Source organism: Hakea prostrata, chromosome 10, assembly GCF_041222555.1.
Source record: "Hakea prostrata isolate BN-2017 chromosome 10, UWA_Hpros_2, whole genome shotgun sequence".
NCBI lineage: Eukaryota > Viridiplantae > Streptophyta > Magnoliopsida > Proteales > Proteaceae > Hakea > Hakea prostrata.
In genome coordinates this window covers 46,530,250-46,554,838 of record NC_142609.1, presented here as the reverse complement: position 1 = coordinate 46,554,838, position 24,589 = coordinate 46,530,250, and the positions used below count along the sequence as shown (strand labels likewise).

Sequence of the window (24,589 nt, the reverse complement as noted above, 5' to 3'; positions counted from 1 at the left end):
ACGAGTATGTGCAAAAAATTTTTCCTACTTGTCAACTGGAAAATAAAAACACACACAAAAAAAAAAAAAAAACCCTTAAAAATCAAAGAACTTATAAATAATCATACGTAGGAGAGGAGAATATGATGAGGTTAAATGAATAAAAAAATGTTTCAATGTGAACATGGAGACCATTTAGAAGTTAACCAGCTGCAATCACAGACTAAACCATGTCTTTATCCTTGGCTTTCAATACATTACATGCTGATGATTCTCTCCCCCAATCCTTTCTTAAGATGAACAGATTTATACTTCGGTTGTATTCTTCAATTCTCTCTCCAGATAAACATAGAAGATCCCCAACTTTTCAACTTGTCATCACCAAGATCAACTGTGTGATTGTTGCTACTCTCTCTTCCAATACCAGTGTTGCTTCCAAATTCTATCGACTATAACTTCCACCAGCAAGCCTTTCGTCTCAGGCAACAAGAAAAGAGCAAAAGTGCCCATGACCACGATCCAAGCAAAACAAAAGAAGATCCCAGATCTCATGGTACAGAGCATTGACAGGACTGTCTGGGCTATGAGGAATGTGCAAAACATGTTGGTGCTCACAGCAAAGGCAAATCCTGCTGTTCTTGTCTCAACAGGAAAGATTTCACTAGGAATCAACCAACCCATCGGTCCCCATGACCATGCGAAGCCTGACACGAAGGTGCACATCATCACCACTGTAATGACAGCTTCTGTCGGAATTAAGGTTCCGGTGGTCTTCAAATACTTCAATAGGATAATCCCAGCGACGGACTGCAAAATTTGTGAGGGTTTAATTCCAGGAGTTCATACAGCCAAGTGTAAAAGGGGGGGAAATTGCTTCTACAAACTGGGTTTTTATTCAGTTCTAGGTTCTTATATCAAGAATCCATTGAAACCCAGGCAGTAAGTAGATTAAAAATACCATTGAAAAAGCTAGAATTTGTATGACTCACCTGGGCGAAGAACATTTGAACGGCTCCTTGAAGGAGCAATTTCCTTCTTCCAACCTTATCAACGACAATGACGGAAACCACTGTACTTAACACATTAACTAAGCCAGTGATGACTGCCGATAACAATGAAGCATTGCTTTTGAAACCCATGGTTTGGAAAAGTACAGGTGCATAGAAAAAGATGGTATTCATTCCTGAAAACTGTGCAAATATTTGCTACATAATGGTAATCACAAATGCAGGACAGCTGGAACGTTTCATGAGTTTACCATATGGGTTCTCCACTTGTCGAGCCAACTGACAGGCATGAACGATCTGATTAAATTCATCATCAATATCTGCAGAACCTCTGATCTTCATTAGGGTAGATCTCCCTTCTTCGAACTTCTGGCGCTCAATAAGACTAGTTGGTGTTTCAGTGATGACCATGGATCCCGCAGCAAGCACAATTACAGGCACCCCTGCACAACCCAAAGAAATCCTCCATCCATTTGGATGGATTTCTGCCACAAAGTAGTTCACTAAGCTGGCCACAAAAACACCAATCGTTGTGCAAAGCTGGAATAGAATGTTCAGAGACCCTCGAATCTTTGGAGGAGCAATTTCTGATAAAAACAGGGGAACCGCCTGCACAGGAAAACCCAAGTGTTCTTGTAATGTATTTGATCTTAATCTGATAAATCCAGGTGTTCTTCTAATGTATAGATACCTGATTTGTAATACCCACACCGGCACCAAGAAAGATACGGCCGATAACGAGCATTGCGATGTTACTGGCAAACCGATTAAGCAGAGCACCAATAAAGAAGAAAACGGTGGACAAGCGCATGGTGAAGCGGCGGCCAAATTTGCTGCAGAAATAAGCGCGAAAAAGCTGAACACAAGCGCGGCCAGATACACAGATGATACGAAAAGCTGCAGATACTATTGTCATATTTGCAGTAATTGTCCTCATGGGCTTTCAGTTTTTTAGCATATTATACCGGAAAGAACTTCACCAAGAAGTCATCCATGGACGCCACTCCTCCTGTATTAGGATTATGATCCAACGAAAAAGTAACCCTTTAATCAGTAAAAAGCTCATCTTATCTTATGAACAGAGAGTATCAGAAAATGTAATACCTGCAATTCCAATGTCGGAGCCAAACATTAAACCTCCAAATGCCGCCATTATCCCACATACTATCAGTTATCAGCATTGCAGCCGGCATCTTGGTTTCTCAAAAACAGATTATAACGAACCTTTCAGGAAAGGAGAAGAAGAAGAGAAGATCGAGAGACGGATTGAAATGGGTTGTTTGGATTATTGTTTTATAGGGAGGATAAATGATAGAATTATTGAGGTATAGCCAGATTGAGAAGCTTAGCTTGAAACTTTCCAGAATGACAAGGAAAGGAACAACTCAAATCCTGAAGGTTTGAGTATATCTCAGATCAACCCCTAAAACAAACCCACCAAACAACACCTTCGAATGCTCTCCTGGCAAATCTACGGTTGCAAATCTTACAACAACCCAGCTAAGCTAATCAATCTACTGATGCCTTTTGTTCTCATTTCTAGTAGGAATTTGCAGTAAAAATTACTGAAGACCTGCTAACGCCCTCTGTGGTTTCTACAGTTCTATCTGTGGCGAGCATCAATCAAATTTCAATCAAAACGTTTATGAGCATTGCCAATGAATCTGCCATTGATCTCCTTCGGCCAACAAGATTTCACGATAAAAAGAATTTGATTAAATATGCCTGATAAAAAGAATTTCAATGAGGCCTTCCAAAACGTTAGCAGATTTTAGACCTTCCATTGACAAGAACTGGAAGTTTCCTTCCCTAAAAAGTGCAGCACTACAGGTGGTTTGATTCAGTTTTTGATTAAAAACCCTATACACAGTAAAATAGGTGAGTCAGTATCATTTAAAGAAGCACAAATGCATTGGTGTTCATCAATATATGGTTGATTATTGTAGGAATAGATCAATGTTTCTCTAATGTTGAGTTATAAATATGATCGTTGGATAATTAGATCTCACATGTCAACATGTCACAATTTGTTGACCCTAATCTTATGGAATTGCAAGTAGGCAAATTTAAGTGTAGACTTACATCTCTACATTTCACAATTCTAAAATTTTATATAATTAATCATTAAAAATTGTGACACGTGTCAATAAATTATCCAACCAGCCATATTAAAATTCACCCTGGAATGGAAGAGGATTCACCGTGAAGCCTTTGAAACTTCATTTTTTATACTTAAAAACAAGTTGTCACATTATTAATGGTTGAACTGAAGAAAGAGGAAGAAAGACATTGAGTAAAAGAAGACCAATGGTGGAAATATTTCCTCATAACCTGAGGAAAGGGGAGAGAAAATAGGGGAGAAATTGTAGGAGAAGACAAGTTTTTTTTCCTAATCGCACTTTTCCCTATCTGTTTAGAGATTTTCAGCGTAAAGCTCTCTAACTGTTATTAAAATAGTTATTAATTATCCAGATCGTTTACCCAAAAGGAAAATAGAATTATCCAGATCGCTCCAATAAAATGATGCAGAAGGTGCCACTTTCCTTACTCTCTGCACATACATCTTCTTCTTAAAAGCAAGCAGATCAGCACCAGCTGCAATCTTCTTCTTCTCTCTTCTTGAAAACATCAAGCATCAGAAGAAAGGGTCTTTTATCCAAGATGCCAGCTATCGTGATAAGTGGCAGCCAAGCTGTTGGGAATCAAGGAAAGACAACGATTTATGTGGTTGCAAGTGCAATAATTGCAGCTTTTGGTGGGTTAATGTTTGGTTACGACAATGGAGTTGCAGGTATTATATGATCATTGAGATTCATTGCCAAAATTTTTGTTTTCTCTACTTACCCATCTATTCATATATGCTAATTAGTCTCATCTATCATCACAGGAGGAGTGGTGTCCATGGATGACTTTTTAATAAAATTCTTTCCATCTGTATATGAGAAAAAACAGAAAGCTCATGTGAATAACTACTGCAAATATGATAATCAGTATCTGCAACTCTTCACCTCAAGCGTATACCTGACAGCTGGGGTAGTCTGCTTTGTGGGGGCTTATACATGTACAAAATACGGTCGACGCTTCACCATGCGCTTAGCATCTGTCTTCTTCATTCTCGGGGCACTTCTTGATGCTTTTGCTGTAAGCCTTGCAATGCTCATCATTGGTCGTATATGCCTTGGTGTTGCCTTAGGTTTTGCAATTCAGGTACACCATTTGTTAGAATGCATTCGTTTGACATAACAAAGTGGAGTCGACAAAAATAGGAGTCTGGATGACATTGGGGAGAGCACACACTACTCCCATGACATTTCTTGACCACACAATAGGTTGTAGGACTCATATCTGAATATTGATAAACCAATTTAGGTGTAGGAGCCTTAGTAGGTCATATCTATATTGTATGGCAAATAAGTATCAGGAGAACCCAAGGAGATGATTCTAACTCCAAAAAAAATGGAAAAGTGGACAAGTTTCAATGGAACTCGAAAAAAAAAAATTAAAAAATCAAAACCCTTTTATCTTGGATTTGATAGAATTGAATTTTGCAAAACCCTAGTTCTAATGACAATCTAAACCCATTTGCAGGCAGTTCCACTATTCATATCAGAAATTGCACCACCCAGAATCCGTGGGTCGCTTAATATTCTGTTTCAGCTATGTGCAACGATAGGAATCCTGGTAGCAAACATAATTAACTACTTTGTCTCCAGAGTACAACCTAATGGATGGAGAATATCTTTAGGATTTGCAGCAGTGCCTGCCATTATGCTCTTCGTGGGCTCATTGATCATCACTGAAACCCCAACCAGTCTTGTGGAGCGTGAGAGGTTCGAACAAGCAAAAACCACCCTAATGAAGATTAGAGGAACTGATGATGTGGATACCGAGTTTGATCAAATTGTTCATGCCTGCCAGATTGCTAAACAGGTGAAGAACCCGTATGGAAAACTTCTCAAGCGTTCCAGCCGACCTGCATTAGTGATTGCCATTGTGCTGCAAATATTTGCACAATTCTCAGGGATCAATTCTATCATGTTCTATGCACCGGTTCTTTTCCAAACCATGGGATTCAAGAGCGATGGTTCATTATTATCAGCTGTCATCACTGGCTTAGTTAATGTGTTAAGCACTCTGGTTTCTGTCTTCTCTGTTGATAGAGCTGGAAGAAGGTTTTTGCTGATTCAAGGAGCCGTTCAAATGTTTGTCTCCCAGGTGATTTCTCCATCTAAACTAAAAAGAATTTGGTTTTTATTGTATCATGTTGGGTTTTGGTATATCTTGCATACTGTAGGTACGTCCATATAATTAATTAAACTGCATTTGTGATTTGAACAGGTTTTGATTCAATTACTTGCGCATGATCACTCATAAACCATTTATCTGTTTCTGATGCAGTGTGTTCTTGGGGCCATCTTATGGAAGTTTTTAAAGCTCACAGGATCATTAGGGCACGTAGAAGCCATCATTTCACTGGTGTTTGTGTGCATTTTCGTAGCGGGCTTCGCATGGTCATGGGGGCCTCTGGGTTGGTTGATTCCTAGTGAAACCTTTCCTGTTGAGACAAGAGCACCAGGATTTGCCTTTGCTGTGTGCTCCAACATGTTCTGCACATTTATAATTGCTCAATCATTCCTATCAATGTTATGTTCCATGCGAGCTGGTAGTTTCTTCTTCTTTGGTGCTTGGATATTGGTTGCAGGCTTTTTTGCTGTCTTCTTTTTGCCTGAGACAAAGGGTCTGCCTGTGGAAATATTAGTTGAGAGAGTGTGGAAGCAACACTGGTTTTGGAAGAGATATGTGCAACAGAATTCAGAATGAGGATCAAAGGCAAAGCAACATAGAGATGGCAAGACCACCACCACAATCAGGCAATTGATGATGATGAGGACAAGATGCTTGCTTGATGGTTCTAACATGTTAAGCCACCAATGCAGTCATTTAGTTTGCAACTCTTATAGGTAGGAGTAGAGGAAACTAAAATCTGATGTTATAACTTCTAACTTACTACTTTGTTGACAACAATGTACACCTAGGAAATTAAAACATGAAGATCATTTAGATTTAAAATCAACTCTTGTAATCACATGTCTTTGATTAATCTATGAAAACTTAATCTGTTGTTATTATTACCCAAACTCATTTGGACATGCCCATATGACCTCAAACAATTTTCCTGATTAAAACGTAGTGTTGCTGTTTAGTGAATTCTCTTACAAATTTCTAAAAAATAAAAAAATAATAGTAGTAATAAGATAGATTTCACCCGTTAGAAACCCTAGGAGACCTTGACTCTCTACTAAAGAAAGAACCAGCTGAGTTTGCCAATTCTCAAAGAAGGTAATTCTCAGGTTTCAGACGAAGCGTCACAAAATTAGTTACGTTCAGAGTGCTCGGATAAGGGAATAATGAAGCAGATACAGGCACAGGGATTGCCATGGAAAAATCTTCAGAGTAGACGAAGAACACAGTATATACTTTGTAGAGGAGAAGTCGATACTGGAACAAGCTTAATACAGTAGGGCTATTTATAGAAACCTTTATTGAACCCAGTTTTGTTTTCCAAAAATCCTCACCCGCTCAACAGTCTGGAACATAAACCCCAGTTTAATCGGCTATAAGAACGGTTGACACCATAGTTGCTGCAGATTCTGAGTGCACTTTCCATGTTCATTTAGAAACTTGCAAGGTAAACCTCTCTTCGATTATTCGGAAAGTAGTTAGTCAACCTTCATCCTAGGTTTATCAACTTATCAACTTTAAGGTGGTTAGGGTTTGAAAAATTGTTAGCTTAGTCTTATTTTTCTCATCAAATAACTCATTCTATATTGACCAAGATGGAATGAGATGCTCATCAATTGTGTGGACATAAGATGGAGACTACTTGGTAGGGGTGTAAACGGACCGGATTCGGATCGGATAGTGGTATATCCATATCCGCATCCTATTATATTCGGACGGATTCGGATAATATCCTATTGGTTTTTGGACGGATTCTGTCGGATTCGGATGATAATCGGATAGTTATTTTCTTAAGTAGATTCTTCAAAATTGACATTAATATAGATTGAATACAAGTTTTCGACTACCTATTTACATCTTTACCTTTTTATTTGTGAGGGTTAGGTTTGAAATTTAAGAATTTAACAACTTTGGTAGCTATTTTAATAGAAAATCTAGAAAAATAGTCATATATCATAGATAAAATTTATAAAAACAAGAATAATAAATCTAAATAAGTAACTTAATCGGATAATTTTATCGGACGGATAATAATCTGTAAGAAAGGGGCATACCATATCCGCATCTATTAATAATCGGACGGATTCGGATACCCCTAAACGGATACGGTTGCGAATTTGAAAGCGAATTTCGGTTATCCATTTACACCCCTACTACTTGGCATGTTTTCATTTCTTGTGAATGGATTTTTGACCTCAAACTTACTCCAATGTCAGAATCAAACAATGTCATAAATACTACTACCCATAATGATTATGATGACAATAAATGCTTATGTTATATGCGATTGCACTCACATATATTATTCTGTGCAGGGTATTTGACAGATTTCTAAACAAAGCAACATGGAGTGTAGAAGTCATTATCAACAAAAAAAAAACCAATGTTATTGAAAACCGGAGTGATTGAAGATGAAAGTCAATTGGAAGTTGTGCTCAAGGCAATCTAGGAAAAAATCACTCATCCAATAGTCAATGGTGGTTAATTAGACGAAGTTTTGTGCAATAGCGAGGAAGCAAACCGACTCCTACCCAAACCAACAGCTACGGCATGGCCGTTGGATCTTCTCCCATTTCTTTTAAACATCTATGGTCAAGCAATTACTGTTTCTTTTGCCACTTTAAATCCCCAATACTTTTGGATTACTATCTTAATATAACTACTTAGACTCTTATTAGGACCACTACTCCTAACATGACTACAAATAGTAGCCTATAGCTCTTTGCTTGCACTATGTATAATTGCGTTCTAGCCTCGTAATGAAGTATGTCTCTTTTTATGAAAAAATATATAAATAATCCTCATTCTATGTTGACCAACGTCTGACATCAACGACCATAATAATGATGATGATGGGAGTGAAAAAAAAAATTCGCAAGGACAATATACCACGTCGAAAAGAATTAACTCAATGGTTGAAAAAGTTAAATATTTTCAAAGTTTTTTTTTTTTTTTGCATAATATATTTTCAAAGTTAAGTTAACCCAGTATAGGAGGTTATCTCAATCCAATTTATCTAAACCTGATTTACCTTTTAAACAAACCCAAACCCTAGTTAATTCCCAAAGTTCCACTTCATCAAAACAAACTTGATGGCTCTTGATTGATAATGGTTAAGGGCCTGATTGGTTATTGAGTCTGGATATTTCATATCTATAAATTTCAAATTTATGAAGTCATTGTTCATAAAATTGACTATTTGGTTAACCTGAATCTTTGGAATGAAATCTTTAGATTCATCATGAAAAAATATCTATGGAGTCATGGTTCAAATGATTAGCACTTTTATAGTGGGACTAAAATCTCTTGATTTCAGCTCATACTCATAAATATACAAATTCACGTTTTTAATATAAAAAATATGAATTCCTAAATTTCATGAATCCAAGGATTCATACAATCAAACACGTATAAATCTCTCATTTGTAAATTCAAAGATTTAAAATCTCTAGATTTATGTAACCAAAGATAACCTGATACATTTCACGTTTTATTTTCAAAAATCCTCACATACCCAACAATCTGGTGGATAACCCAGTCTAAACGGCTACAAGAACGGTCAACACCATAGCCTAGATAGCTGCTGAAGAAGATTTTGAGTTCACTTTCCCCATTCATTTCGGAAACTTTCAAGGTAATTTAACCTCTCTCCGATTAATACGAAAATAGTTAGTTAATCTCATCCAGATGGTGCCAATCAACATCCGTCTTCCTTCCTTGTTGCTCCCTACATATGTGATATAGCTCGCTTTCTGTTTTGAAGGCAGCAAGATTCAGAAAGGGTTTCTTTCTGCAGAGTCCAAGATGCCTGGTTTAGTGATTAGTGGCAGCCCAGCTACTGAGATTGAAGGGAAGACGACGATCTATGTGGTTTTAAGTGCAATAATAGCTGCGTTTGGAGGATTGATGTTTGGCTACGACAATGGAGTTGCAGGAGGAGTGGTGGCCATGGATGATTTTTTGGAGAGATTCTTTCCATTAGTGTACGAGAAAAAACTTAGAGCACACCAGGACAACTATTGCAAATATGACAATCAAGTCCTGCAACTCTTTATCTCGTCTGTGTACCTTTCAGCCCTAGTATTCTGCTTTGTTGCTGCCCATACCTGTACCAAATATGGTCGGCGCTTCACCATGCGTGTAGCCTCTGCTTTCTTTCTTCTGGGTGCCATTCTTAATGGGTTTGCAGTAAACCTTGCAATGCTCGTCCTTGGTCGCCTCTCTCTTGGCGTTGGATTGGGTTTTGCCATACAGGTAATCACGATAACATTAAAGCACCATTGAAATTTCTGTTGTGTGCCTAATGGTGTCCGTATCTAACAAATTTCCACTTGGGTTTGATTTCTTGACAGGCGGTTCCATTATTCATATCAGAAATTGCTCCACCCAAGATCAGAGGAAGGCTCAACATTCTGTTCCAGTTTAGCGTGACGGTAGGAATCCTGATAGCAAACATACTTAACTACTTTATGTCCAAAATAAAACCAAATGGGTGGAGGTATTCTTTGGGATTTGCAGCAGTGCCTGCAATTATGCTCGGTTTGGGCTCATTGATCATCACTGAAACCCCAACCAGTCTCGTCGAGCGTGGGAAATGCGAAGAAGCGAGAGTTACCCTAATGAAGATTAGAGGAACTGCAAATATTGATGACGAGTTCGATCAGATCGTTGATGCCTGCGAGGTAGCTCGACTAGTGAAGAACCCATATGGGAAACTCATGAAGCGTTCTAGTCGTCCTCCACTGGTGATTGCCATTTTCTTGCAGATATTCGCTCAACTGTCAGGGATCAATTCTATTATGTTCTATGCACCTGTGCTTTTCCAAACCATGGGTTTGAAGAGCGGAGGTTCATTGTTATCATCCGTCATCACTGGCTCAGTTAATGTCTTAAGCACTTTGGTTTCTGTCTACTCTGCTGATAAGGTTGGAAGAAGGGCCTTAATGATTCAAGGAGCTGTTCAGATGTTCTTCTCCCAGGTGGGTCATCTGTATTTTGGTATATCTTTAGGATAAAAATATTATGATTCTGATCTAAACAATTTGAATATATGTTTTTGGTGCAGTGTTTTATTGGGATTATCCTATTGGTTCGTTTGAAGCCAACAGGATCCTTAGGACATACAGAAGCCACCTTTGCATTGGTGTTGGTGTGCACTTATGTGATGGCATTCGCATGGTCATGGGGGCCTCTGGGTTGGTTGATTCCAAGTGAAACCTTCCCTGTTGAGACAAGAACAGCAGGGTTTGCCTTTGCTGTGAGCTCCAACATGCTTTTCACATTCGTAATTGGGCAATCGTTTCTATCAATGTTGTGCAACATGCGAGCTGGTAGCTTCTTATTCTTTGGTGGTTGGGTCTTGTTTGCTGGCCTTTTTGCTGTCTACTTTTTGCCTGAGACAAAAGGACTGCCAATAGATGTTATAGTTGACAAAGTTTGGAAGCAACATTGGTATTGGAAGAGATTTATGGATGAAGAAGATCTACCACAGAGCAACCTAGAGATGTCAAGATCGCCATGATCTTACATGCTTGAAGATTTAACATGCTAATCAATTATTCCTCCTTGATTTTGGATCGAGTACTGATCGATCGGGAAAGATTTAACATGCTAATCAATTATTCCTCCTTGATTTTGGATCGACTGATCGATCGGGAATCGAAACTGCTAGCATGTAATTGGTTTTGAGGAACAATTAATGGATATAAAGGCAAGTGATTACATGCATAGTGAAATTCTATGGTCTAAATTTCCCTCTTTTTATCCGCGAAATTAGGAATTAAAATGTGTTGAGCTAATTAGTATTGAAATTATCGTTCTTCTGCAACTAGTTTGGCATAAAATAAAATGTCACAAGGGGGTGGACAAATAATATGTTTTATAGGTGTAAGTTTAACCCCAGTGGTCCTAATCAGGCCTGATCAATTTCGGCCTTCTATATACCCTAACAAGTATTGGGCAAGGTTTTCCAAGTTCAGAGGAATCACCTTAGGTCAAGCTAGGTTTGCAGTCCACCGTCTGGTTCTCATACTCTTTGAACGAAAATATGAATCATTCTATAAAACACAGATATATCATCGAAGTATACATCTAATATGCCTATACAAATACATTAGTTATTCTTCTTAGTAGTCGACACACACGAGTAGAATCTTGGCAATGTCTTTAAACTTCAAATAACTCCACCAAGGTGAGGAAAGGGGGTGGTTGGGTACTACTAACATGCATAATGCTCAAATTGCTGCTCACAATTGTAATCTTTCTCACCCTCATTCCAAAAAGGGGAGATTTATCCTAGTGTCGCTAGGGGGCGACACGAAACCCCCCAACACGATATTTACAACATATCCACAACATGTCACCAACGGTTGACTTTTCGACCCTGAAGAGCTTTGATTTGCAGAATTAGAGTGAGAGAGAGAGAGAGAGAGAGAGAGAGGCAATTTGAGAATTTCAATGGAGATCGAAACTCCATCTATGAAGAGCTTTGATTTGCTTAATTGCAGTCGAGAGAGAGGCGATTTGAGAATTTAGAGGGAGAGAGAGATCGAAACCCCATTTGTGAATAGCAGAGCTCTGATTTGCAGTCGCACGCAGAGAGAGAGAGAGGATCGAAACCCCATCTATGAAGAGCAACAGCTTTGATTTGCAGACAAATCACTCGTTTTCTTTCTTTTCCACTGCTTGCTCTCAAGTCTCAAGCATGTAGTGACTCTGAAATGCCGCTGCAAAACCCCACCTTCCTCCGCTTTTTTGGTTTTTGGTTTTTGGGGAGCTATAGAGATGAAAATCAAGAAGAGCTGTAAAAGAAAAGGCAGAATCAATGGATCCTCTCGATGCGAGAGGGAGGGGCGGGGGACGCCACGGGACAGGGACAGCGCAAAGGCGAGGAAGGGCGAGAAAAGAAGGGGGGCGACAGAAGACGGAACCAAGAGGCAAAACACAGGGGGAGACCAACACACCAACCAAAGATAAGGACAGCCAACAAGGGCACGGAAGGAAAAAACGAAAGAAGAGACACACACAAGAGAAGAGGACAAGCAAAAAACAGGAGTGGAGCACAGGCGCGGACGGGGCCCGCCGGCAAAGCCGAAACGCAAAACAACGAAGGGCAGGGGCGACAATCGGCCGCGAGCGCCGCAGAAGGGCGGGGGAGCGGCGCAGCGACATGGATCCTGTGGGCGATATGTCGCCGACACAATGAACTATGGCTCGAGCTTTTGAGCTTTGATTTCATTCCTCTCTTTAGGTTGATTTTCCTTTTAAGGTAATCAAAAAACCATGAGAAGTGAAGTCTGAAGAAACAAGTTACAAAAATCGAGCGACATGTCACCCATATCGTCCGTCATGGTGACATGGAGCAACATGTCGGACCGTGGTACTACCTTTGTTACTTTATTTTTTTCATTTTTCTCTTGTAAGAATCAGTATATATCAGGTCTGGAAAATTAAATTATTTCATTAAATACCAAATTTTGAATTTGTTTGTTTATGGGTGGAATGAGATAATGGAAAGATAATCTTTTATGATTTAATATTAACGAAATGAAAAGACAATCTTTTTTTAATATTAACGAAAATAGCTTTTATCATTTCTATCTTAAAAACCGAATCTTTGTCTTAACGGGATAAATTTTCATTCAAATATTATCTGATCCAGTATACAATTATTTGAATTTGAAAGTGTTTGCTTATGAGATAAATATGGATTTTTTTTGGAACAAAAATTTTAGATCCAAATGCCCTTAAATAAATACGAATATGAATTTAAAGGCAACCATCCATTTACTTGGCTAGAACTATTAGCTCTTACTTGCACTTTTGATGAAGAAGAAGAAAATTTGCTGCAATGAATTTATAAACTTTATTTCACAAAAAAAAATTTATTAAATAACAGAAGATCAAATGGATTTGGTCCAGCTAAAACTCACGTTAAATTTTTTTTAGGGCCTGTTTGGTTACATGAGTCTGGAGGTTTCAAATATCTAGATATTTCAAATCTATGGAGTCATAATCATAAAATTAATGTGGTTGTGGAATAAAATCTATGGATTCATCCTAAAAAACTATTTGGTCGATTTTTGTGAATATGCAAATATTTAGTGTTTTTATAGTAGCAATGGAATCTCTGGATTTCACTCCATACCCATAAATCTACAAATTCACTTTGTTTAGTGTAAAAATATAAATCTCTAGATTTCATGAATCTAGAGTTTTTTCACAACCAAACAAGTATAACTCTCAAATTCATAAATCCAAAGATTTGAAATCTCTAAAATCATACAACCAAACAGACCCTATTAACAATTTAACTTTACCAAATCCCATATTTGAGAATTTATGGTGAATATCGAAATCAAATTCAGAAATTAGATTTAGGACAAGAAAACAGAGATACTTACAAGCAGAAATAAAACCGGAACTTGATATCCATCTTGAATCAGCAAAAGCATAAAATAAGACATATGGAAAATTCAAATCTACCGTGTTTGTAGCCTGTAGTTAAGCCTTCTACAGAAGAGCAGAGTTGACTGATCGAGTTGCTCATCCGAAAATCATGTTTAATGGGTGAGACAGAAAAAGGATAAAGGAAGCTTGATATTGCATTCACCGAAAAAAAAAATGGAAACTTTTTATAAACAAATTAATTGGAAACGTGGAATGAAAAGCCAGTAGTAGCAAGTCAATGATCCAAACTCTTCTCAGTCCACTTCACTCTGCTGCTTTTGCTCTTCCATCTTAGACATTTTCAATACTAATCCATGTCCTCTCTCATCTTCACTCGAATTTCTGCCTATAAAAATTATCCAAACTGCAACTCTTTCAGTACATCGCTGCAATTTACTCTCTAGCTAGCTTCTTCTGTTTCTTTTTCCTATCTAGGGGTTGTTCTGCAAAATCTTCTTGAAAATCCAAAATGCCGGCTGCAGTAATACCAATCGATGGCTCAGGGGCCGCTGACTTCGAAGGCAAGACGACAATTTATGTGGTTATAAGCGCAGTCCTGGCTGCCTTTGGAGGCTTAATGTTTGGTTATGATAATGGAATTGCAGGTGTTTTATCATTCAAAATCTGGGATTTTGGTTTTTGTATTTATTTTTTCTGGGTCAACGATTCTAACAATGAATGATTTGATTCAGGAGGAGTAACATCGATGGATGACTTCCTAAAAAATTCTTCCCGGTAGTATATAAAAGAAAACAGACAGCCCATCAAAATAACTACTGCAAATACGATAACCAGTACCTACAACTGTTCACTTCATCCTTATACCTCTCTGCTCTCTGCTTCAGCTTTGTTGCGTCACGTTTGTGTACCAAATGCGGTCGACGCATCACCATGCGCTTAGCTTCTTTGTTCTTTCTTGCCGACTCTCTTCTCGATTGTTTCGCCGTTAACCTTCCAATGCTCATCATTGGCCGTATCTCCCTCGGCGCCGTTGGTTTTGCCAATCAGGCATGAATTCTGAAATTATTAATCAAAGCAAATTGTAAGTTGGGTTGGGTAGAATTTATCTTTAAGAAATTCACCTGAATCTACTCCCCTGTGATGCTCGCAGGTGGTTCCCCTATTTTTGTCAGAAATCGCTCCACCCAGAATCAGAGGATCGCTTAACATTCTCTTCCAGCTATGCGTGACTTTAGGCATTCTTGCAGCAAACATGGTGAACTATGCCGTCTCCCACATACACCCTCATGGATGGAGAATAGCTTTGGGGCTCGCAGGGTTCCTGCTGTAATGCTCTGTATTGGGTCGTTGATCATCAGTGAGACTCCAACCAGTCTTATTGAACGCAAGAAATTGGAAGAAGGCAAAGCGACCCTGAAGAAGATCAGAGGTACAGATGATGTAGAGAAAGAGTTTGATCAGATCGTTCATGCTTGCGATATGGCTCGGCAAGTGAAGAACCCATATAGAAAACTCATGGAACGTTCCAGCCGTCCTCCATTGGTGATTGCCATCATGTTGCAGATATTTCAACAATTTACAGGGATCAATGCTGTCTTCTTCTACGCACCTGTGCTTTTCCAAACCATGGGTTTCAAGAACAATGCTTCATTGCTATCAGCTGTGATCCTTGGCACAGTCAATGTGTGCTGCACTTTGGTTGCTGTCTTTGCTGTTGATAGGGCTGGAAGAAGGGTTCTGCTCATTCAAGCGGCCGTTCAGATGTTCATCTGTCAGGTGAGCAGCCAATCATGTCTAGTTTTAGCACTTGGCCTATAATTTCTAACGTAATTACATATTTGAATGTGATTGATTGCAGACCATCATCGGAGCTATTCTATGGAAGTATTTAAAGACCACAGGATCATTACATCATAAAGAAGCCGTAATTGTAGTAGTGTTGGTGTGCTGCTTTGTAATGTGTTTTGCATGGTCATGGGGACGTACCCTTGGGTTGGTTGATACCAAGTGAAACCTTCCCACTTCAGATAAGGACAGCAGGGTTTTCCATGGCTGTGAGCTCAAACATGCTTTTCACGTTCGTTGTAGCTCAGTCATTCCTGACAATGCTGTGTGAATTACGAGCTGGGATCTTCTTCTACTTCGCCATTTGGATCCTCATCATGGGTCTTTCTGCTATCTTCTTGTTGCCGGAGACCAAGGGTGTGCCGGTGGACTGTATGGTTGAGCGAGTGTGGAAGAAACACTGGTACTGGAAGAAATTCATGCGAGGTGAAGACTCAGCAGAGGATGTGCAGCAGAACAACCTAGAGATGGCCACACCACAGCTAACACCACAACTAGAAATAGCACCAGTAGCAGTAGCAGCACATCAAGAAATAGAACCAGTAGCAGCAGCACCAGAGGGTATAGCACATCAAGAAATAGAACCAGTAGCAGCAGCACCAGAGAGTATTTAGAAAAAAATTTCAATTAGCTAGCTTGTAAAATGGGATTGGAGAATAGATAAATACAAGACGTGATTCGTCATTCTAAAGCCCCTTTTTTATATCATCATTCAAAAATGTATTCTGATATTATTTTTCTAATAATATAATATAATTCATTATCTATGTGCATGTTCATTATTTTGATTGGAGTTGAAATAGTTAAAGGGCTTTTGAGCATTTCTTTTGAATTTGTTTTTTCAATCCAATGCTGTGAAATTTGATGCTTTTCTTTCTTTTTAATCTGGAATGTTTTTAATTTTGATCAATATAAATGTTTTTAATTTTGATCAATATATCAATTACTTGAGGCTTTAATTTTTCAGTGATCAATAATATCAATGGAGAATTTTAAGGAAAAAGAACCCCAACCCCCAAAGGAAAAAAAAAAAAAAAAAAAAAAAAAAAAAAACCCGCCTTATGGTATGAAAAAAAGACCAACTAAGGACATAGAGTCACTTTTAAGACCAAAATACCATTTATGCTTATTCAATAAATGTTTATATGAATTCAAATTAATTAGGTCTCTATTGTCATTAAAATTACATCTAAATTCATCTGTCATTAAGGACCAAACCCAAAAAAAAAAAACCCCCCACAAAAAAAAACCCCCCCCCCCCCCCCCCCCCCCCCCCCCCCCCCCCCCCCCCCCCCCCCCCCCCCTATTGATAATCAGACTTTGGAGTTCTTTAGGGGGCCTACGCCTAATGGTAGCTTAGCTGTGTAGAGTGCTCCACTATTATGGTTCCTCATCCCCAACCTTTGAGGGTTTGTTCGTTTCTCACATCAAGAATAACGGACAAGGCAAATTTGAGTCAACTTCGTCTTCAACAAAATATCATATGGTGGTGTTTTGACCTGTATACATGCATGGTGGTGGACAGGTGGTAGGTGAAGGGAGAATCCTTTCACTCACCTATATGGTTTTTGAAAATAAAGTATAGGATAAATTTGTATTTTTATTTATTTTAATTTAAAGTAAGGACATTACAGTCATTTCATGTCGGATGTTAACACTCATGTTTCACTTGGACCTAAATTTAATTTTAGTGACAATAAAGATCTAATCTAAATTTATGTTAAAAAAAATTTTGAAAAAGCATAAGGATATTTTAATCTGAGATAATTTTATGTCCTTAGTAGGTTTTTTTTTCCATACCATAATGGAGGTAGATGCAAGTTATCATTTATGAGTTAAAAATTACCCAAAGATTATTAATGACAGAAATCAATGAAGAATTTTTAATAAAAAATTTATTAAGAATTAAATTAAATTTATTCTTCCCTTTTCTAGTAAATTAATTAAATTTAAATCGATAGATCATTTTTCTTCAAACATGAGTTTCTATTTTGGGTACACAAACCAAATAACTCTGAACTTTTTTCATTAATGATCAAAGATAATGTTCAAATCAATATAAAATTTAAGTGAAGACGAATATAGAAATGAAAGGATAGATAAATAAATAATCAATATTTCTTCTTTATGGTACACAAGCCTGGGCTCAAAAATCCCTAAAAAGACAAAGGTGGCCTATAGGTGCCAATATATCAGAATCATCAATAAGATCAGAGAAATTTTTTCCTTTAAAGTTACTTTTGACATACATTCAATAAATAATTGAATTAGTCTATATATAAATGTGATGAAAAGGTCACCACACTCATAATAATTTGAATTTTTTTCACAAATAAATTAGTATTCATGAAAATATATTAATCTTTTAGATTGTCGAAAATCCTAAAACAATTATCAAAATTATCTTTCCAATGGCTTCTCAATTTTCTAGCCTTTTAGTTGAATGGTGCATTATTGTAAATAATTGAGAAGACGGCAAAACAATTTTTAAAAAAATTTTGAGGAAAGAAATATTTATTTGTATAAAAAATTATAATAATATTTTAATTTTTTGGGGGGATTTTAAGGGGTAAAAAAAATACTAAAAAGATAATTCATGTATTTCAGAATATTATATAGAGAGATTTCCAAATGCAAAACCACGTGCCATGTGATCCCACCGTTAAAAAAAAGTTTTGATACGGATCCCACCAATGATTAATTTGCATATTTTTATATTTTCTTAAATGAAAAGTAAAAAACAAATTAAAACTACTGCTCACGTGAGTATTGTGGTTTTCTTTTCTTTGGGAAAAGATAAAAAAAAAGAGTAACGTGATTTTTTTTTTTATATATATAACTTTTTAAACTAAAAGTATTATATCAGGGAAGAAGGAAGTCCTCATGCCCTATTAAAACTTGAATGATGATTACGCATGAATGTGTGAACTCCAGAGGCTGGGTCAATGCATGAGAACAACAAGACTAATAAGTCTTATTCCAAATTGAATGGAGTCGATTAAACGAATACTTGCATTCCAATCAGCTCTGTTTAAGGTACGTCATACAAAATACAAAGTTTAAACTATGCATATCATTTCAAGTACTTCTTGAAAGCAAATGAATGTGTCAAGATTGTCCAAATACGAATGGTCATTTTCCTTGCACGAACAAAACATGCCAAGAGGAATGAAGTTTTTCCATACAATTATCGAAGTAGTAGTTTAGGGTGTTGGTTAAACATTTTATCTCCTAATAGATTTAGCTTGAAAACAAGCATTGTAGAAAAGCTTTGAAGGCTGAGCATAGTTGAGGGAGATAATGAACTTGCCTAACCAACCAAAAGATGTGTAATATTGACCATTGCTTAGGGTGGATGATTTATGACTTAGTCTCATCATTTTTTATCTTACCAAGTCTACTCTGTTGAAAATTGATATTGCATGTAAGGAAGAAGAAGACACAAGGTTTAAAGTATCGATATCGGGTATCATATCTAGTAGATGATTTTAAGAGATGTATCGTCCTGTATCGAATATTGTATCGTTTTGACTAAAGTATTTTAGTGCAATTCAATAGAGAGACATATCAAGATGCATCGTATCAATTGTGTCAAATTTAGATATGTATCGGCTAGCATCGTATGGTATCAAGGGATAATGCTTTAAAGGGAGAAAAAAATCTTCTGTTGTGCACAGCAATGCAACACCACACTTTGACACATGGCATATTCTTAATAAACGGCTCATATTAGAAGGCAGGGTTTTAAGAGAAAGAGACCCATATTATGACTTGTTTTACCCAAAACAAACCCATTTTTTAAGACCTGATTCTAAAAATGATAGGAGCGAAATTTCCCCCCATCGTTTTCCTCTCAATCCCTTTCCTCTATCTCCTCTCTCACTCCATCCTTTTCAGATTCAAGAAAAGCTACCAAGAGTAGCTGCAAGTAGAAGAAGAGGCTTGGTGGAAAAAGGAGATTGTGTGCTTTTAGGTTTTTCTAGGTTTAGAGAGATTGATTTTTTGCATTCATATATAGATTTTCTACCTCTACAATACAATTGATGTGTTTCTATGTTTAGAGGGATCGATTTTCTATGTTTCTTCAGTAAGTCATCTTTTATTTTGGCTTCCTTGTTTCATCTTTTTAATGAGCTTATCAACGGTGGACTCTACTTACACTTATCAAGTTTTCACTTGTTATGTGTGGATGATCACAATATATCTTTGGAGAAAATGGAGCTTTTTATTGAAGAAGGGAAAAGAAGAAAAAAAAAAGAATTACAATGTCGTAGAACTTCTTACCAATGATATCATCCTTAGCAAGGGAGGACAACATCGACGGGATAGCATCTATAGAAAAGAGTATTTCCTGGGAATCAGCACATGTATTAATCTCTCGAACATGATGGACAAAATTACAAAGATTAAAATTATTCTTAAGCTCCATAATCTCCATGACCAAGTCGATGACCCTCCAAGATGTAGAGAAATTTCCTTGTATTGATTGGATTGCCACCATTGAGACTGACCAAATTTCAATTCGGTCGAAGCCCATGCTATGAGCCCAACCATGCTGATAGCAATAGCCAAGCGGGAAATATCCCAAGAACCCACTGTCGAGCAAAAGAGTCAGCCATGTTGATTCCGAGTATGAACCATTCCACCATATTTCTCTACAAAACCACACAATAATAGCAACAGCCGGGCGGCCACAAAACACACGGACTTAGGTAGTGGAAGGTGTGTAATAAGTCCCACACGCGAGTGGGAAAGGGAGAGGAAGAGGCATAAAGAATGCCTCTCCTCCAACATCCCAAAACCTCCGGATATTCAATAGGGAGCCCGCCCATATAAGTGCCCCAGTGTTAATGGCCCCATGCGATGCACGGGGGCCATAACCCGACGGAGAGCGAGGCAAGAGGCGAAGCCGAGCCCACACGAAAGGAAAACCGGGGGGGTGGAGGGTGGAGACACATAGTAGCTCGTGAGCCACAGGTGGACCCACACGAAAAATAAGTAAGAAGCACCACGGAGGGGCGAAGTCACAACACGGGCCGGGACCAGAAAGGGAGGGGAAAAGCAGCAGGAAAAGCAAGGAGTCCGGAAGCGGACGGGGCCCCCCCCCGGAAACCGGTGCAGGCAACCAAACGGGAGAAACCCGAGAAGACAAGCAGGAAAAGGGGAGACGCACCAACAACAGCCGGATAGAAGCAAGGCAGAAAAAGATACGGCAAGGACGGCACGAAACCAATGAAAAGAAGAGAAGGCAAGAAAAGAAACGCCGAAGCCACAAGCGGCCGGCGGAGGGAGAAAAAGGGAAGAAAGAGCGACGCCGAGCACAGCAACGAGAAAGCGGGCGAGAAGAGAAGAAAACCAAGGAGGGGGACACCACAAAGAGAAGCCAAACACCACAACAAAACGAAGAGAAAGGAACCACGGATGCGAACACACGCGAGCACACAACGACGAGCCAACCAACGGGGACAAAGCACCACAGAACGGGAAACACCCAAAGCCGACAAGACCCAACAACAAAACCAGAAACCCCGAAGGAGATGAGCGGCACAACGAAGAAGAAAGAGACGAAAAGGGGGAAGAAGAGACAAGCACAACAAGAAGCCGCAGACCGAGGAAGGCAACGGAACGGACCAGGGGAGCACAACAAGGAGGCAAAACCAGGGGTAAGAAGAACAAGGCACAAGGGCAAAGGGGACACCAAAAAGAGGCGACAAAAGGGGAGAAAGGCGAGACACCAGGGCAGGAAGGAGAACAAGCGAACGCAATGGCAGCCAAGGAAGAGGAACATAGGAGCGGACGGACGGAGCAACAGGCACAGACCCCGCGAGAGGCAAACAGAACCACCACGGGGCGGACAGGGAAAGACAGCCGGAGAGTGGAGTGGCACCACAAGGAAGAGACGAGGAGGACGACACAAAAGGGACAGTGAAGGGCAAAGAAGAACAGCGGGACAAAGAGAAAGGGGCAAGACACGACCAAAAGGAAGAGAGGAGCAAAGGAGCGAGGAAGAAAGGAAAGGGGGAAGCGAAGAAGGGAGAAACAGCGGAGGAGGCACAACCGGGGAGAGAGACAAAGGGACAAAAGGCCCACAGCGAGCAAGGGGAAGGAGAAAAAAACCCGGGCCACAAAGGAACCCGGAGCACGACAAGCAAGACAAGAGAAGCAAGCAGACCGGGAAAAGAGAATAGTCACCGAGAGGAGCACCGGACACCGGGAGGAGCAGGTACAGTATCTCATGAGATTATCCGAAGATGTTGGGGTCACAAGAAGAAGCGAGGTTCGCAAAACATCAAAGCGAAGTGAACGAGACGAGAGAAACAAGGCCGAGACAAGGCGGGAAACGGGGAGACTCTTGAGTTTGAATCAGAAGGCATCAAGAGACAACTCACGGGGTAACCTCGAATGGAGTAGCGGAGCGGATGATAGAACTCTCGAAGAACAGAGCCATGTTAAGAACCGCAAGCATTTCAATTCGGTCGAAGCCCATGTTTATTGCAGTCTCCAACCCATGCTTGATAGCAATAGTTCCAAGCGGGTAACATTATCCTCAAGAATCCCACTTGTCAGCGCAAAAAGAATCATGCCATGTTAATTCCGAGTTATGAATCCATTTCCACCATTATTTTCTCTACAAGATCCATCACAATTAATAGCAATCCATTTTAGAGTCGGGCTTGGCCATCTAAAACTCACGGACTTAGGTATGTGGAAGGTGACCGGAAGGTGCCATCAAGCAAAGAAGTTCTTGTCCCCCTCTATGTCTATGACCCAAAGGTGCGGGTGCACAAAGCGAGACCTTGTGTTGGTTCAAATCTTCTCATAAACTGCTTGTGCTCCAAAAGTGGTTCCCTTGAAGATACGATTGTTGCGCTTTTCCCATATTCTATAAGTTGTTGCTGGTATAGCAAAGCAACGAACGTCTACTCTTGGTGAAGAACCTATCATATGAAAGCATGCCCATTCAAGCTCAGCATTCCAGGAGTTCAGAGGCCCTCATGAGAAACCATTAAGACACAAAACTCGGTGCCATATTCCTGCTGAAAAAGTGCAAGAAAAAAATAAATGATCCATATCTTCATCCCCATTATTGCAAAGTACCCATGAGGAATCATTTTCAACACCATAGCTTTTCAATTGAGCCCTGGTTGAGAGACGGCCATGACAAACCATCCAATTAAAAACATACAATTTGACAACTTAATTCTCTATACGATCCGAGTTGGTTCTAGTGTCATGTGAAATTGTGTGTGTCAAAAATATATTCAACTTCAATGCATTCTGCCTCTAAATTTTTATTTCTTAATGGCTATTTCAAGTACTTCAAAGTCATATGCTTCTACTTGAGAAACCACATCGGTGAATTATTTGCAACGGTATTCTCTCTTCTGCAGCTATGCTACGATATCATTTAAATGTCTAGGAATTTATTTTTATGTGTCTATGTGAAGATTGTCATGGGAATTTCTTTTTATGTGTTTCTATGAAAATGATCGTAGGTTTTCTATCGTTTAGGTTAAGGGTCTCAAGTAAATCCATTTTTCCCATAGAGTTCTTCTAAGAAAATATCATTATCTTCCATCACTATACAACTAATGCTTCAGTTTGGCAGTATATCAATGTTTTCCATTGGATAGAAAGAGATGAAGAAAGGGTTTTCAAATAAGATGGAACAACAATGAAGAAAAAAGTTAGACATGAGAAAGAGACACCATGAAAGAATGAACTTGAGAAAGAAAGAAGATGGGGCCAATGAGGGGTTAGTCTAGTGGTAAAAGACCCGCCCTCCCATGGGGAGGTTGTGGGTTTGCACCCACTCGGCGGCATCTATAAGTAGACATTTAATTTCTGCATAAATATAAAAAACTACCCTAAGGATGTAATTGTGACTAGCACAAGCTAGCCCGATGAACCTCAGATCAAAAAAAAAAAAAAAAAAAAAAAAGGGAAACCATGGGAGAAAAATTCTCTACTACCATTTTTAGAATCGGGTCTTAAAAACGGGTTATAGAATGGGTCTCTTTCACTTGAAATATTGTATTCAAATCAGAGTCATTTATTAAGAACATGTCAAAGTGTGGTGCTACACTGCTGTGCATAGCAGAGGATTTTTTTCCTACTTTAAACCTTAGTTTTACGTAGTTTGGTTGCTTGATTCAACCTACATCCATGACTAGAAAGCGGCTGTGATTTCGTATATTAATGTTGAATGGCATGTACATGACTTACAAAAGAATTCATAAAAAGTTTCCAAATTGAATAACAACTTTTGAATTTTAAATCTTTTTGAAAAAGTCTAACTGCTGGTTTGAATTTTGGATCTTCATTAGTCTTGATTTTCGAATCTTGCTTGAGAGAGTCCAACTACTGAGATTTTAATTTTAAATCTTTGAGAGAATCCAACTGCCAAGGTATTTGAGTTACCTTTGTAACCCTAATTTTAAGTTTCAAATTCCCAAAAAAAATGAGATATTACATTTGGGTATTTTGAATTTACAAATTCTCAATTTCAAGGAATAATCTGATTGACGCGTTTGCCTTAAAAGAACAAACTAATTGAGACCAAAAATAAATAGAAAGTTACTTTTAGCCCTAAATGGAAACTCAATGAACAGATCGATAAAATTTATTTACATTCTTTGACCCAACAGATTTATCACTTTCTTTGACCCAAGAGATTTATTCAAACCATTAATTACATGCCCCCATTAATCAGGAAGCCAGGAAGGTAGATAATATCAAAACCTTCTCATTCCTTATCTACATGAACGCGTAGTACAGGATCGAATATCTACACACCTAAGATCCTGATCGTCCATTAGACATCATTGACTTTGTAACAATAGATCTCACCCTTCAAAGAGCTCGTGTACCCAGCATTATCCATGATGAATAAACATGTAGAATTTCTACCTCGACACTCTCTCTCCCATTCTGTCTCTTTATATTCCCAAGTGTTCTTACATTTCCTCCCTACCTCCCCCCCTCTCTCTCCCTGTCTCCCTCTCTCTCTCTCTCTCTCTCTCCTTCCCTGCAGCTGTTTGTTAGGCCTTCTTCATCTTCTTTTTCTTTCTTTTTGTTATCTTCTCTTCTCAGTTGCAGGAAAGATG

The 24,589-nt window shown here is 38.7% G+C and overlaps 1 protein-coding gene and 3 pseudogenes across 1 annotated transcript; 3 read left to right on the top strand and 1 right to left on the bottom strand.

The window, feature by feature from the left end:
- Nucleotides 1–384: 384 nt before the first annotated feature.
- Nucleotides 385–2,142, bottom strand: LOC149003471 (sugar transport protein 8-like; annotated as a pseudogene).
- A 1,505-nt stretch (nt 2,143–3,647) lies between these two features.
- Nucleotides 3,648–5,807, top strand: LOC149003470 (sugar transport protein 6-like). Its single transcript, XM_089138148.1, has 4 exons — nt 3,648–3,777; nt 3,874–4,193; nt 4,575–5,201; nt 5,385–5,807. Exons 1-4 carry the CDS (start codon nt 3,648–3,650, stop codon nt 5,805–5,807), a joined length of 1,500 nt encoding a protein of 499 aa, XP_088994274.1.
- Nucleotides 5,808–9,032: 3,225 nt separating this feature from the next.
- Nucleotides 9,033–10,749, top strand: LOC149003469 (sugar transport protein 8 pseudogene; annotated as a pseudogene).
- A 3,396-nt stretch (nt 10,750–14,145) lies between these two features.
- LOC149003468 (sugar transport protein 8-like) lies at nt 14,146–16,096 on the top strand (annotated as a pseudogene).
- Nucleotides 16,097–24,589: the final 8,493 nt, after the last annotated feature.

Bases quoted from the DNA above. Each gene is read 5' to 3' on its own strand.
- LOC149003470 (XM_089138148.1), top strand. From the start codon at position 3,648: ATGCCAGCTATCGTGATAAGTGGCAGCCAAGCTGTTGGGAATCAAGGA. The intron at 3,778-3,873 runs GTATTATATGAT...CTATCATCACAG, and splicing joins TTACGACAATGGAGTTGCAG to GAGGAGTGGTGTCCATGGAT. The intron at 5,202-5,384 runs GTGATTTCTCCA...TTTCTGATGCAG, and splicing joins TTCAAATGTTTGTCTCCCAG to TGTGTTCTTGGGGCCATCTT.